This window comes from Vanessa atalanta, chromosome 14 (genome assembly GCF_905147765.1).
Source record: "Vanessa atalanta chromosome 14, ilVanAtal1.2, whole genome shotgun sequence".
Lineage (NCBI taxonomy): Eukaryota > Metazoa > Arthropoda > Insecta > Lepidoptera > Nymphalidae > Vanessa > Vanessa atalanta.
In genome coordinates, this window is record NC_061884.1 from 12,596,626 (window position 1) to 12,612,593 (window position 15,968).

General features: G+C 37.2%; 2 protein-coding genes across 4 annotated transcripts; one reads left to right on the forward strand and one right to left on the reverse strand.

Moving 5' to 3' along the window:
- The first annotated feature begins 324 nt into the window (after nucleotides 1-324).
- On the forward strand, nucleotides 325-4,006 carry LOC125068757 (elongation factor 1-gamma). Its single transcript, XM_047678060.1, has 10 exons — nucleotides 325-414; nucleotides 530-679; nucleotides 770-836; nucleotides 1,156-1,298; nucleotides 1,703-1,843; nucleotides 1,923-2,084; nucleotides 2,270-2,409; nucleotides 2,872-3,041; nucleotides 3,127-3,269; nucleotides 3,566-4,006. The coding sequence occupies exons 1-10, from the start codon at nucleotides 403-405 to the stop codon at nucleotides 3,701-3,703; spliced, it is 1,266 nt and encodes a 421-aa protein (XP_047534016.1). The 5' UTR covers nucleotides 325-402; the 3' UTR covers nucleotides 3,704-4,006.
- Nucleotides 4,007-4,723: 717 nt separating this feature from the next.
- On the reverse strand, nucleotides 4,724-15,799 carry LOC125068612 (serine/arginine repetitive matrix protein 1). Of its 3 annotated transcripts, none has more exons than XM_047677834.1 (5): nucleotides 15,407-15,799; nucleotides 14,529-14,677; nucleotides 11,685-14,439; nucleotides 8,635-8,981; nucleotides 4,724-7,026 (listed from the first exon to the last, which is right to left on the reverse strand). In XM_047677834.1, exons 2-5 carry the CDS (start codon nucleotides 14,607-14,609, stop codon nucleotides 7,012-7,014), a joined length of 3,198 nt encoding a protein of 1,065 aa, XP_047533790.1. In that variant the 5' UTR covers nucleotides 14,610-14,677; nucleotides 15,407-15,799; the 3' UTR covers nucleotides 4,724-7,011. The 3 variants fall into 3 exon arrangements, with proteins under 3 accessions (XP_047533790.1, XP_047533789.1, XP_047533791.1); XM_047677833.1 differs by having other exon boundaries at nucleotides 14,529-14,696; XM_047677835.1 differs by lacking the exon at nucleotides 4,724-7,026 and having other exon boundaries at nucleotides 8,641-8,931; nucleotides 14,529-14,696.
- Nucleotides 15,800-15,968: the final 169 nt, after the last annotated feature.

Genomic DNA, 15,968 nt, shown 5'->3' on the forward strand with positions numbered 1-15,968 from the left:
ATCATTTTAAAAAACAGATAGTAAACGGCAACAAGTGAAAATTTTGTTTTATTAAATATTTTTGCGTAATTAAATAGTTTTTTTATAATTATATTTGCCAATTAAATAGCAGCTACAAATAGTTTATCAAATACCATTCAAGAGTTTTCAAACAATGGTTATAAGTATTGCATTAAGTATTACAGTACCAAGTAATAAATTATGATTATTTATATATTACTTTTGTAATTTTTATAATAACATTTACTCTTTAAAACCATGAATTTTAATGTTAGTTGATACGTTTATTTTAATATACCAAGGTCAAATAATTTCTCAACATATTGCAGTGACTGTCAATGTCATACGCCAATACCCTCCCCTTACCCCTGTGATCTTTCTCTTTCCGAGTAGACCTCAACCATGGCGGCCGGGGTACGTGCTTTTAAATTTTAAATTATCTACGTGATCTAAAGTAATCCAGCTTATTGCAATGATAGATGATGCTACCAATTTAAATTCTAACATGTTACACATATATTTTTTCTAGGTACTTTATACTTATCCGGAAAATTTTCGTGCTTATAAGGCGTTGATCGCCGCACAGTACTCCGGAGCCGATGTAAAAGTAGCTCCTAACTTTGTCTTCGGCGAAACTAATAAGTCAGATGGGTTCCTGAAGAAGTTCCCGGCCGGCAAAGTGAGTGATTATTATTGAGTTAGTGTAGTGTATGTGTTATCGGTCCAGATGTTTTTGACGGTGACGTGTAATGATTGCCAATAATTTTAGGTACCAGCATACGAAAGCTCTGACGGGAAAGTTCTACTTACAGAGAGCAACGCAATTGCCTACTATGGTATGTCATAAGTTTTAAATTACTTATAACCTTTTAGTTGCTATGAATGAAAATATACTATAAATATTCAATATCCTAATTATGTATTTATTTTAATTGACTCAATTATTACAGTCCATTTAGACATTTTTTTGTTATTGCGGTAATAGTATCATCTACATAGACAGTAAATATTAAATTTTTTTAAAAGATTTAGTATTATTTATTTATAATATTTTTTTTCTCGATTAGGTACTTCCATACCTAAAACATAACAACTACTTACTGAATTTAATAAAATATTTTTTCCTAATTCTCCAATCGAATATTTTCTGTGAAGTGGCAAACGCTACTCTCCGTGGGTCAGATGTGGCCACACAAGCTGCTATCTACCAGTGGGCATCATGGGCTGACAGCGAGCTGCTCCCTGCCTCTTGCGCCTGGGTCTTCCCTTACCTGGGCATTATGCAGTTCAACAAACAGGTTTGATCAGTATTTATTTAAACTATCTTAATTTAATGTTATTAATGCCAATTATTATTGTAATATTAGTCAATGGCTCTCATATTATGCCATGAACCATATTTAATTAATATTACTGAGAGACGAAAAATTTAATAAATTTACGTATTAATCTTACATCATGTAATTATTAAAGTCTTGAATTATTTGGATTCATTAAAATTCAACTTTGTTATTTAAAACATGATGACATCACTCACACACACTTATCAATTAATATTGCTTTTGTGAGTGAATAAATCTATTAATGATATCGTTATTATTATACTGCTTAACAGAGTTTAATATAGCTGGCATTTATATATTCATTTTATATCTAACAGATCTTGTGAGGGATATATAATATCATTACATTCTGTTAACAGAATGTAGAGCGTGCAAAGACTGACCTGTTGGCGGCCCTGAAGGTTCTGGATGACCATCTCCTCACTCGCACATTTTTGGTCACTGAACGCATCACCTTGGCTGACATCATTGTCTTCACAACACTGATACATGCCTTCCAGGTATGACCTTAAATATTTATTCATTCTAAAATACTTAAATTTGAATGCAATTTTTTAAACTATCTCTACTAAATTACAGAATGTGTTGGACTCCAGCTTACGTTCCTCACTCGTGAATGTACAGCGTTGGTTCTTGACGCTGGCCAACCAGCCTCAAGTGTCCTCTGTCACAGGAGCCATCACCTTGTGTGAAGCTCCCCCCACATATAATCCTAAGAAATGCCTCGTGCAATCCAAGAAGGTAAAATTTTTTAACACTATTGTACCAAACAAAATATATGTTCAAAGAATAGTAGTCTTGAGGCTAAAAAAAGTATTTTCTACATTATTGTGATTAAAAATAAATGCATTTCATCAATTAACCAAAGTTATATAAAACTATTCAATTCACTCTTAACCATAAATTTATACAATTACTGTTTACAGGATGGTGATAAGAAAGATAAGAAGGCTGAGAAGAAGGAACAGCCCAAAAAGAAGGAGGAGAAACCAGAGCCCACATTAGATGATGACATTGATGAGAAGCCCAAAGAGTCTAAGGACCCTTTTGACTCCATGCCAAAGGGGTGAGTTAAGATATTTATTGCTTTGAATTATAGTTATTTTAGAAATAAAAGTTACTACTTCATTTTCGTCTTTTGAATATTAATTTTTTTTAGCCTTTTAATATTTACAATATTTCAACTTTTGGCATGTTTCCTATTTTCTACATATTTGTTGATGTTTAAGTGTTTGAATACTCATATAATATGAATTTAATTTATGTAGTCAAAATTTTGTCCAACCCCAACAGTATTGTTTTTAATAAAAATATACATCTTTTTAAATGTTTTGGTACTGTAACCAGTACTAAAAAAGATATATTTTCAGAAACTATTCTATAAACAAATAAAAAAAAAAACTTTCAATTCTTATATATGCATATGCCTTTATTTATAATAGGGTAATTATTAATGCACTGTGGAACAGTCAATCTAAGAGATTTATACAATTCTATAAACCTCAACTCTCACTCTGTTTGTTAATAGTACTTTCAACATGGACGATTTCAAGAGGTGCTACTCCAATGAGGACGAGGCAGTGTCTATCCCCTACTTCTGGGAGAAGTTTGACCCCGAAAACTATTCTATCTGGTACGCTGAGTACAAGTACCCCGAAGAGCTCTCCAAGGTGTTCATGAGCTGCAACCTCATCACTGGTACGTAATAAACAGATTTTAATCTGACCGCCTTCTCCGGTGTTTGACATGTACGAGTGTGATAACGAGTGCGGTGGGGCGGCAGGCATGTTCCAGCGCCTGGACAAGATGCGCAAGCAGGCGTTCGCGTCGGTGTGCCTGTTCGGCGCCGACGACGACTCCAGCATCTCGGGCGTGTGGGTGTGGCGCGGCGCCGACCTCGCCTTCCCGCTGTCGCCCGACTGGCAGGTCAGTCTCCTGAGTCTCTATTTATTTCAGCCCTGAGTAGTAGTAGCAGCCTGCCGTATCCGATTTAACATTACTGAACTTGGCCTCCTCCTTTGTAAAGTTTTTTGGAGCATGACTAAATTTGGTTGCTCTTTTGTAAAATAAGGTTGGGGAAAATGCTGATTTCCTCACTTTCCTTGATTGCCAAGCTCGAGATGAATAACAAACAAAACCTCTCGAAAATTCAATTGACCACTGCGTGCCTACTGGGCTCCAATTTTTTTATTTTACTTCAAACTTTTTTCTCTTTATTCCAGATTGACTACGAGTCGTATGACTGGAAGAAGCTAGACCCCAAGAGCGAGGAGACCAAGAAGATGGTGCAAGATTACTTCTCATGGTCCGGTACCGACTCCAAGGGTCGCAAGTTCAATCAGGGCAAGATATTCAAGTGAGAGGCATTACGAGCTCCTATGCCACCACTGACCTCAGTCCTCCCGTCTATAAAATGTTTAAGAATAACTTTTTGATACTACACTACAGAATGTTTCTATGATCACATAATTTATATATACAATAATATATGTATAAGTTGTCTGAATGTCAGTGCTAGGCTCGGTTGTTTTGTGTCTAGTTCTCTACTTGAGTGCTAGTCATATTTATATTGTAAAGCAAATGCATTTATGTGTCTTATCGAAACAGCCATGATTATTTTCGCGATTGTATGAAGGTAACAAATAAAATTTGTTTTTTATTTACGAAAGATTTTTCATTTGCAAATTATGCAGTCGAGAATGTGAGCAGTGACTGTCAATAGTGCAAGATCCCAGGGCCACCAGACGTTACTTATTTTCCAAGTAACGAAATGTGTTAACGTTTAGTTAGAGGTAGAATAGTACTAGTATATACTTAGAGGGGACATGGTAGCTCTCGGCCACTGGCCAGCTTACAGGTAGCTTCGAAATGTAAACATTAAAACATTGACACTAATTAAAATCTGAGAGAAATTAAGTGCGAGATCGTTACTCGTATGCTTTAGTATGAGCGTATAAAGGGGCGCCGATCTCTTATACAGGCAGTCTACTTTGTACTTGAGCCAACCATATACATTGTACTTAAATCTTTTATCTATATTTCGTTAAATTGTCGGCGTGTCTTACTCGATGCCACTCGTACTTACAAGATGATTCGTGTATTTATGTAAGAATTAAGTCGGCAGAACAAAAAAAATAATAATATTTGTTAATGCATCTATAACTACTTATTTATTTATAAAAATATTAATTTATCTAATGATACATAGTGCGGGTCTCTGGCTGTTTTAGATTGGACCAGGTGGTGCTTAATTATTAGTTCGTGGTGCTGCGGTCGGATTTTTTTAACAAATCAATAATATAATTATTCCACCCGTCCAACATCCGGAGTAGTTCCATATAATTAAATGTTAGGGTAAATAGGCAATAAAAATACAAAGCTGGAAAGCAAAAATTTATATTTCAGACTTTTGTCTAATCCGTAGAAGTACTTTAACATTGGTACATACATTCTTACTTATTATTGCATGAAAGTAACTAACAATATATGAATATGCAGAAGAAAACGAAGGCGAGCGAAACGGACCAGCACCAGGTGACTTGCTAGGAAATTAAAATCTATTCCTATTGATTACTCAAATATAATATATAAAGCGGATTCTATTACCGTAGAGACGCGCGCGAGTCATTTTTCTATTATAGGATTGGTGTTATATGAACAGTTTGATAATTGGGTAAAGTATTCCAATCTATTCATTTTCATTTTTTAGATTTCGGGTGGGTATATTTAATAAAAATATTCTGCTAGAAATTATATAAACATCATTTATCTAAATATAAAACTACCAAGTAACATAAAAAAAATATTAACATTTCAAAATGATTAACAATAATAACCCGAAAAACGATTAAAATATTGGGTAGGAGCATAAAGAAGAAACTACCTTACCCTTTGCCGTTCTAGAACTTGCTATCGTTTGCTGTATATTTTAAAAGATATCTGACAACTCGTCCCTTTAAGATGTTTTTGTAAAGACAATGATTCAGTTCCACTGCACCGAAATCGGGTAGAAATACATAACGAAATGCAAAATTTTGACACATGATATGTGCGAATACCATGACCAAGTTCTAAATGCAGTTTGCACTGCTATATCTTTTCTTAATAGTAAAAATACTTTGATAGTAAAGGTTTTAAAACACTATTCCGTTAATTTCGCTCCAATACGTACAAAATGTACAATCATTCGACAAAATGTTATAGAAATGATTAAATCTTTTTAACCGTCGAAATTCCTCAACTGTAATATATTTTTTGGGAATTTTGTACCAATTGGTTTAAATAAAATAATGTATTAGCTCGATATACTAACAGCGCTAACTTAAATAGCTAATGCAAAACAAAGTGATAAGTAAACACCTTCTAAATATGTCGTGTAAATGGCAACACTGCGTCACCAAACACATCCTTGTATCAGTAAACATCACAGTGTACCTGTTTAAATTATCATACATATACATAACGGCTCATTTCAATAATATAGTCATACATTGCAATATTTTACATCTTATTTTCACCTGTACAACAGACGGACGATGCAAAAAATTCAAAAAACCATCAAAAGATTTAATTAAATTTTTAAAACCTTCGCTGTGATGTCTCCGTAAAGTGAAAATATCTAAAAATTTAATATGTAAATAATAAAAGCTTTGTTTCTTAAATATAATCAAATGATTTTGTCATATATCTAAGCTGTCATTCACCCAAAGGGCTTTTATGAAAAGCTGTCTCGATAGCGATGCAAAGTCAGGAATTTGCATTTAGAAAAAGCCAAAATGAAAGGCTTTTTAGATGGTAATTAGTTCTCAAGTTTAAACATTAGGTGCTTTAAAATTTACGATAAATATTATAAGCCAGGAATTAAGACTGTAGTATAGGAAACTAGTATAAAGAATAAAAAAGGATCTGTGGACTATTAAAGAATTAACTTATTTTTCTCTACGGCGCGGTGTCCACTTATTATACTTTATAATAATAATAATGATTTTTTTTGCTTTCTTTCTGTACAATGTATAATAAAAAGGACTGTAGATATGTATAATAATATAAGCTGAAATAATACCAGCCGGAATGAGCGGACTGCTAATTGAGCAAACACTTGTTAAATCATTCAAACGTAATATGCTTTCTTCATTCCAACATACCTATATACACGTAGTTCCTACGATACAAATAGTGATCAGAATAATGGCTTCAATATTTTTATTAACACTAGGTAAAGAAATATGTAAATTATAATCGATTCTCTAAATATAGATGTTTGATGTTTTTCACAACGAATATTTTAAATTTGAACATTATTATAAGTTTGAATAAGGATGTGGTTGGCCGCCACCGGTCACACTCAGCTAGTATTTAAGGCAGCTTCGCTCTATCACTGTCCGTGAATCCTATTTAGGTACTATAATACAATCAGTACATACAATCGCGTAACGAAATATTATACACGAACAATTTAATAAACATCAAAAAATGCAATCAAGGGTCAACGATGGATAGTAAGAATTACAAACGACGCTATAAATTTATATAAGTACCTAACGGGTAAATTTACATCTCAAAAATGATAACATCTCGCCTCAGGTCAATAGAGAATAATATATCTTATAAAAGGTTAAACTCGGAGAGACACAAGTAAGGTACGGTGAGCGTGATCGACAGCCGCCGGTCATTGGGGCAGCGTCTGAAACAATACCACACTGTGTACATCACTGCACTCATGTGAGCAAGTTTTTTATTTTTAGAATAATTATTATCACAATTATATATACGAGTTGATACCTGGTCCGATCCGAGGATTGAACCAAGAACTTCGGGGTACAAACACAATGTAAAAATAAAAAAAAAATAAACTCATCATATTTAGTAAGCAATAATGCAAGTATAGCTTGTAAAAATTGTAAATCGCACAGAAACAATTTCTGTAATTTATTTTTATACTAGCGACGCGCCCCGACTCCGCACGGATGCAATTTATTAGTAAAGAAAATGATAGTGTGCATAACAAGAACATTATTGATAGCTAACTATATTTATTTTATAGGGTTTGTTTATTTATTATTTCATATAATACATAAATGAGTGTGATCTGAATAAATTAATAAAATACTTATATGAGTGTGATGTGAGAATGGTTAACATTGTAATAGCTAGTAATCCGACCAGCCGTTTCACGTAATTTGGAAACGGTGATATCTTCTAAAGTTTGAATTAAATTAATTATGTAATTAAATTCAAATATTCTCGCGTAAAAGACAATTTAATTATACATAAAAGGTACTAAAGGTACCTTACCTATCTGAATAAGGATTAATAATAAGTGGCTTCACAAATAATCTATAGTTTTGTACTTATTTGTATTGAATAAAAATAGTTTTTATCGTACATATATACCATCAGTGGCGGACTAAGCCCGTCAGAGGCCCGGGGGCAAAGCTGAATGAAGCCTCCGAACTTTAAAAAAATGTAGTTTTACGAGCTTCTTATTCAGTTTACATTTGCGTGTATAAATAAGTGTTTATGTTCATTTGAAAAAAGTCTTACCCTTTCGCAAAATCATCAGTACACACGAATAAACTATTAAATATAAACGTAATGAAATTTAATATATTTTAAACGAGGCCAATGTTTATTTTTCGTCGTAAATATAATGCAGTGAATGTAAATGTAAGCGAATAAGAGTGAGTTATTTCCACTTCATTCATTCAAGGATTCCTGGGAAAGTACCCGCTACAAAAACGAGGATATTAAGCGAAAATATTAGCGCGTAAAAAGTCTAGATGGCTGTAGAGGGTAGTGTTTTGTTCTTGATGAAATTATGTAGGTACTAAGCACATTTTTAAAGTCTAATTTAGGATTTGATCAGGATAACGTGGATGCATTTGGGGGCTCCCCAGGACAGGAGGCACGGGGCGAGCCGCCCCTACCACCCCCTGATAGTCCGCCACTGTATACCTTGTAGGAGATAGAGACACAGAGAGCAACTTTGTTGTATACTATTTTTCTTTATTATATAATTTAATATAATTATAGATAAATCTTCTATACGTGTGTATATCAACTTCTCCTTAGCGATTAGACCAATTGCGATGATTTTTTTTGTATATATGAATGGATCGCAGGATGGCTTAGATTAGACCCGGTTAGGTGGTGCCGCAATCAGGAAGTCAATAAAATCTTTATTTCATCCAGACGAAGTCAGGACGGGCAGCTAGTTTTTACATATTTTTGAAATAATTAGAATTTGAAATGATAAGAGCAATGAGAAGTATAATGTCAGCGTCATAAGTACCGTATCTGCATGGTTGTGTTGCAAGTCAAGGTCGGCGGTGAAGGGCGCAATGTGCACATTGACCTGCACGTGCCCGCCGTCTTCCTCGAACTCCAGTGACGAGGAGCTGACGGTCATGTGGCGGGAGTCATCTTGCAGCAGCGGGAGCTCGTCGTCGGGCGGCGCATCGGGCACGTGTCCGTGCGCGTGGCACTCGCAGCGACACCGCTCGGGCGGCACGTAACTGAACACCACTGAGTCGCGAGCAGTCGCTGGTAAAGTTTGAATGCGCTTCGGCTGCTTTCGTCGCTCTGGCACCTCGGAGAAGTCAATCCAGTCTGATTTCCCTCTCGTCTCCATGCCAGTTGCTAAATTACGTAATATTTAAAAAAATATTGCTTTAATCGATATCGTTCCCTGTTGGGAAACTCTTTTTCATAGTTTAAAGCTTTAAAGCTTCAGAAAACTTTTCTGAAGAGAACAATTCTATGTAAAACTTCTTTTCGGTAGTCGTTTAAACAAAAATTCGTGAATTTACATGGAAGAGGGTGAATCATGTAATTTTTGACGCTATTCAGTTTGGTTCAGTCAAAAAAGTGGTGAATATTTTTAATAAATTTGAACTAAGGACCTTTTCTAGAAACATCAGTGGAATCCTCTGAGTCTGGATTGGTTTTGTATCAGTTTCACAGCATGCGGTTAGAAAAATTAGCGAACTAACTGATATTGATTCCGCTCGACTAGAATACTTATTTAGGTTATTTTCTCCAGGCATATTACTGCCTAGAGAAACGCTACAGATATTGAATCGGTTTTTATTTCACAAAAGCGCTGTCCAGCCAATTTATAATTTTGGAGCTCGAGAATCCCTACAGGATGTTTTGGATCTCATTATATTTAAAACAGTACATTACATACATTTACGATAATTATTAACCGTTTTGATAGAATCAGTGATGTTCAATGTATAAACACGAGGGCTTAAGCTTATAACGCCAAGTTTCCGACTCCGTAAAGTAAATAAATCCTTTTTGGGCAAGTTATACGTTTCTGTAATAAATAAATTGACAAAATAAAATTTTTACCTTAATAAATATCAAAACGTTTGTTTAAAAACTTTCATGAATAATAATAATTAACTTTCACATTACTCAACACAAGATTATATATATGATATAAAAGCGTAACGCTAATACTTGTTGCCTTCAGTTTGGATATATACTTAATATATATTTAATTGTATTTGATTTACGTAATTTAGTATTTATGATGGTGGAAAAGGGAAAATATTTAGTAGCTTGCCGGTTCTTATCAGTAGAATTTACATTTCAAACCGCAAGTAGTTTTACATTTAATACAATTCTGGAAATAAATGATTAAAAAAAACTCTCGTAATAAGCCTACTTGAATAAACTATTATACCTACTATTGATTGATTTAAAGTTTCATACGATTGATGTCCATCTATATTTTGTATTGTAAATAAAGAATGTTGCCGACATTTGAGTCCAATGTTTCCTTTTGTATCGTTTTGCTCCAATTATTTTTTGAGTAGAAATAGAAATATATATGTTATTCCGGTGTACAAGAGGTAACAAGCTAACTTGGCAACGACCATATTATTTTCTTAATTTAATGATTTTAAAAATTTTAAAAATATTTAAAAAAATACATATAATACAAAAGTTCCTAAAGATTTAAGCGTGTTATGTATGCGACCACCCTATGGAGGTACATTAGGAGATCGCGTTCGCCGAGACGACCGACGACGGCCCGGTACCAGCAACCCTTGCGCAACATCACGCCGCCCAACAACGGACCACACCGATCTTCCTTTATAATTTCTGTGTCTCTTAGAATTAAGAAAAGTATTAATATAAATAATATTATAATATAAATAATATAATATTTGGTTCTGAGGGCATTCTGGGTTACAACCTCAACACATGAAGTAGTCTAATTAAATTAGTATTTGTAAAATAAGTTTGTGAATTAAAATAAATTCACTTTTAAAGTACTTTCGGTTTTTTTTAAGTCCTTCGGCTGCGAACGACGTAATTAGCGTTATCCGAATATATTAAGACTTCTTCTGTTATATATTATTGCTTCAAAGTAAAATTTTAATAGTAACACAGAAAACAATTATCTTTAATAAGGATTTTTCTAATCGATATTTGTAGCTGTTAGTGCCTGTTATTCGCGTCCCTACCGTCCGAATGATGTAACATTGTTACGAACGGGGGTCCTTTTGGTGGAGGTCTCTTTGGCTAGTGGTTGGGGTCTCTTTAGCTGGTATAGCTCTTTTTAGAAAAATAAGTTAAAAATAATTGAATTTTAATTTGAATTACGCATTTCATCGTTCCATCTATTGTTATAAAATGTTATATTTTCTGTTTCTCATCACCAGCCCGTCTGTCAAAAAGATCGAGCTAGCTTGAACAGGGTATAGAGATAATTGATTTACGGGTATACGACCTCATTTATTAGAATGACAATAACACACAACATGATTAACGTTTTAGAGAGACGTCAATTGTAAGAAATATAAGACGGGCAAGTATTTGGTGGATGGTGTATCTATCAGTGTGTGTTCCTTTGTTGAGTGAGACACTTGGTCTATTGGTCTTGGGGCAACGCCAACGCCAGACGTGCGTACTGACTTAATTAGTGAAATAAACGTCTTCCGACGAAGACAATAGTAATCGTTTAGATGGCTATCCATGTGAATCACCAACATATATAATGCGAATAAATGTAACATGAACTTTTTTTTCAATATAGAAGCATTATACTTATTGACTGTCAAATTAAACACTACTACAGGTTCGGAAAAGTCACCAGACTTTAAAATCCAGAAAACTGAGAGCAGACTTTTATTTAAAATAATAAACTGAGATTATTTTACATTGTTGCCAATTATTTTGACAAAATAACTACTCGTATATGAATGGTCAATCTTATTTTCAGTTTCATACTGGAAACAATTTAAATCTACATTTTTAACTCAAATCAATATCTAAAGCAATTTGCTTCAAAATACACAAAATAAATCTAGCAAAAACATTGCTTACCATCACCTCCACTTCGAGAACGAGCTCGAACGTTGCGCGGTGGAGGAGGTGGGGCCGCAGCAGAAGCGGTTGAAGCAGCACGTGCACGACGTGGCAATCTGATGTGTAATCGCTCGCCGCTAAGTTCTGCTACGTTGCTACTGGGCGTAGGTACCGAGGGGGGAGTCAATGCACCTAATGCTCCCCCTGCACTTCGAGTTGCCCGTGGTCGCTGTACCCCAGCGACATGAATGTCACTGCGATCGCGTACTGGGATCATGGGCAATGCTAGCGATCGTTCCAATGGGAGCGTTGTTGGTACGTATGGTAACTCTTCAAATGATTCTTGTACCACGAGTCCTCGACGCTCTGCTTCGCTACCTCCGTGAGTTGTCGCCACTTCTGAACTCGCTTCTGACTCTGAAGAGTCGCGTCCAGTGTCTGGTGGTGGACTTGTGGTAATTTCTCGAACCGTTTGTTCGTCGCCTATTTCACCGATCATTTCTTCGCTGGTTGGCAAAACCTCATTAACTTCGACCTCAATATTTTTCAAGGTCGATGTCGGTTGTGTTAATTCATTCAGTTGGACTTCCTCATTCTCAGGAAAGCTCGGAATCGATTCTGATATTTCGCTAGTAATACTTGGTGTCTTCGTTATACTAAATTGAGTGCTGAAAACTTGTTCTTTGCTTCCCACGTGGGTCGTGAATATTATCCGTTCTTTTCTTCTAGGACGATCTGTTACGTTTGCAACTGCCGCAATATCTTCAGGCACCATTGTCTCTGTACATCCTGCGTCCGAACTTTGTTCGGAAATATTGTTCATACTTTTGTCGGGAGTAGATTCTATTTCTGGTTTTCTTGCTATTTGTTCAATATCAGAAGTGGATTCTACATTTGCAGTTAATTCTGTAGAAATGGTCTTCTCAGTAGGAGAGTGTAAGGGAATAATAATGCTCCCATCGGGTAGTACAGTTCGTTGGGTCCGTTTTGGAAGGGATATGGGAGTAATGGAAGAAATAACTGCATTTCGTTCGAGTGGAGCCCGTTGTTGCGGTGCTGAAGCAGGACGTGAAATCTCACGGGTAGAAACTGTTTCGTGTGTGTTATCTTTTGAATTTATTTCATCAGGTGGTGTATGTAAGGGGATATGAATAATTCCATCTTTTGAATCCTCGTAATACTTAAGTTTTTCTCCTCGTTGTTTTTCTACATTTGATTGTGGAAATTGTCGTTGTTGTTGAACTACTGGAGAGGCATCACGAGAACCTGGTGAAGGTGAAGTACCACTGCGCCGTGGTGTCTTAAACAATGATAGTACTGAGCCTTTTATTTTTCCTGTTGAAGAGGGTGTTGTAGAGCGATCACGACTTTTGCTACGAGATCGGCCCTCATTAAGACTTTTTTTGCGACGCAATGCATCAGATGGGGAGTCTGGAGATGCGATAGTCTCACGCGACTTAAAAAGAGAACAAAAAGATGATTTTCTTGACACTGGTGCACCACATGGGGAGGGTGTTCGACTGTCTCGTTGTCGCCTCGAGGTAGTTTGTGGGCTTGTAGGTTCTTTAGGACGTGCAGGTCGATCGTTTAACTCTAGCGTTATTGGTTTTCGTGCAGGCTCTCCACTTATCAAAGTTCGTTCACTTTCTTCATCTTCGTCATCTTCGTATTCATCGTCAGGCTTAAGTTTTATTCTTATTATGTCTTTTGAACGATTACCACGACGATGCACTTCAGGCTGAGCTGGTTCACGGCGGTCTCTCGATCTTGCTCGGCGCTCTTCCACTTTTGCCCGGTTTCTTGTTTCTTTTAATCGCTTTTCATCATCTAATGATGTAGTAGACGGTGCAGGGCCTGGAACGGGTGTACTATTCGGTGCATTTGGAGAAGTGAGCCGAGGTGCACTAGCTGGTCGCGCATTCTCAACCGTTACTTCTGTTCGTACCTCACGACGATCACGCGCATCGACTGGTGGGAACGATGCAATTTGAACGGGTGTAGATTGAATATCAGGAATTGCAGCTACAGTTTCATCGGTCAGTTTAGCCATTTCGAGGAGCCTTTCTTCAACAGCAGCTGTGCATATTTCGGGATCTGTCTCTATCGGCTTTGGCCCACAAAATGATGTTTCTAGTAGCATTTTGTGCGGTGAAGGTGAACGGGAAGTACCCGAAACTACGGAAAGCCTCGATATTCGACTAGCGTGACTAAATCCTGAGAGTGCCGAATGCGCAGAACACTGAGATCCAACACTAGAGAGACGGCTAGTTCGGCCTGATACAGCGAGAAGTGCCGCCTCGGAACTTTGACTGTCTTTACGTGAGTGACGACGAGAAGGTGGTACTGCAGATTGTGCACGTGTGTCAGTACCTCCAGGTGCGCCTTCCAAAAAAGCAAGTTCTTCAGTAGATGAACGTAAATCCGCCGCCCCGTCTTCTCGAAAGCCAAGTTCAAGTCGAGCGCGTGTATCTTCGCCGTTACCACCACCCGCGAAGAGTGCCAATTCAGGTGAGCTATCACGCGAATCCTGGTGACTAGAGCTGGATGCGCGAGATATATCGATGCGAGGAGCGGCTGGTGTTTGAAGAGCCGAAGTAGTTGGCACAGTCGTTGTTGTGTGAACAGCTGGAGATGAATGTGACCTTGCGCGTTGTTCTGGTGGTGCGAGACTGTCGACACCGCCTGACGTCGACGCAACAACACTTGAAGTTGAACTCACTGGATCCTCACGGATCTCAGGTAAACGAAAAGCTTGTTTATTTTCCGGACTTGACTGCAAATTTAAATGATATACATGAATCATCTGATAGCGAAACCACATATTAAAATACCTTTGGCCGAGGGTCAAATCGATACACTCACCTCTTCCGAAACGTCGTGATCAAAGGAGGCAATTGGCGCGGGCCCGCGGCGCGGCCGGCGCTCGGCGCCGCTTGTCGCCATGCGCCCGCCGCCGCCGCCGCCGCCGCGACGCTCTGCTCACACTCGCTAACCACGAGCTGTGTTCCTGACTTTTCACATTTGACAGATCTGAGTAACAATGATATATTTTTCCTTATTATGTTAAATTCAAAAGTAAGTCTTACTAAAAAAATCATTAATAACAGTCAAATACATCGATGCTCTGCTTGATGTATCACTTGTGATCTCTATTTATTTAAGGTGTCTTGTCTACAATGTGTCGTATGATGACATTAAAATGGTATTATATGTATTTATTATTTATGGAGCAAACATGTTTGAACAAAAAATAGGGATTTATTGTAACAAAAATTGTTTTAAAAGGGAAATACACTTATATAGAGCACCTCATATTGACGAAAGAAAACGTTTATGTCGCGTAGTAAGTAAGGAAATTACAATAATATAGCAGCTCCTTCATTTTTACTAATCATTTAAATAAATGTATATATTTTGGATACTTTGCGAAGTGCAATGACGGTCGGGAATACGGAAGAAAAGTTCAATATACGTTCTATTATTAAATCTATTATTCTATCCAATAATATCAGTAGAACATAAGAAAACTCTACTGTTTAATTATTTATATGAAGGGACAGTCACATGGGAGCAACAGTGGATGAGGTTCTCTAGATAATTGCAATGACTGTGTTTAGTAGGTTAATAGGTCATTAAGTTCACGACAATCTCTTATCTACACTACTCGGGGTTCAATGACACTAAAAGATTTTACAGTTGCTAACTTTGAGCCACACATTGACACATAACATCATACGTACTGGAGCTGAAGAAATTTGACAGCACTGTCCACTGGTCATTAATCCCAATCGATTTACTAAGTCACTTCACCGCCGGTAGCGACATTCTAGTCCAGTTCCGATATTTATATCAAGAGTATCGACACAAAGATCGTGCGGAGGATGAAAGAGAGCGATTGCATGGGTAAGTGTTGCGTGTTCTCGTCGATGGTGGTCGCCGCGGCTGGTTAGAGCCGCTCGTGCGAGCTCTCGGGCAGGCGAGCCGTCGCGGGCTGTGCACCGCGGTGCGCGTCACGCTGCTGCTCGCGGAGGGTGTCGGCGCGAGCTGGCGCTCCGTCGCTCCCCCTCCGCCCCCGCCATCGAACGCTGCGGAGCGCGTGCGCGTAGTTCGCGCAAGCGCGCGGCCCATCAACGTCTCCCGTCATCTAATGCGATGTCGGCGGTCAGGGCTGCCATGTTCGGTTTTATTAGCTAAATATAGTGTAACCTCCGCATAGAATCGATATCGACGTTTTAGACGGGTCACTGATTAAATTTTTGCTAACCACTCATCTAAATAACTTTTTGGTCTCATTGATAAAAT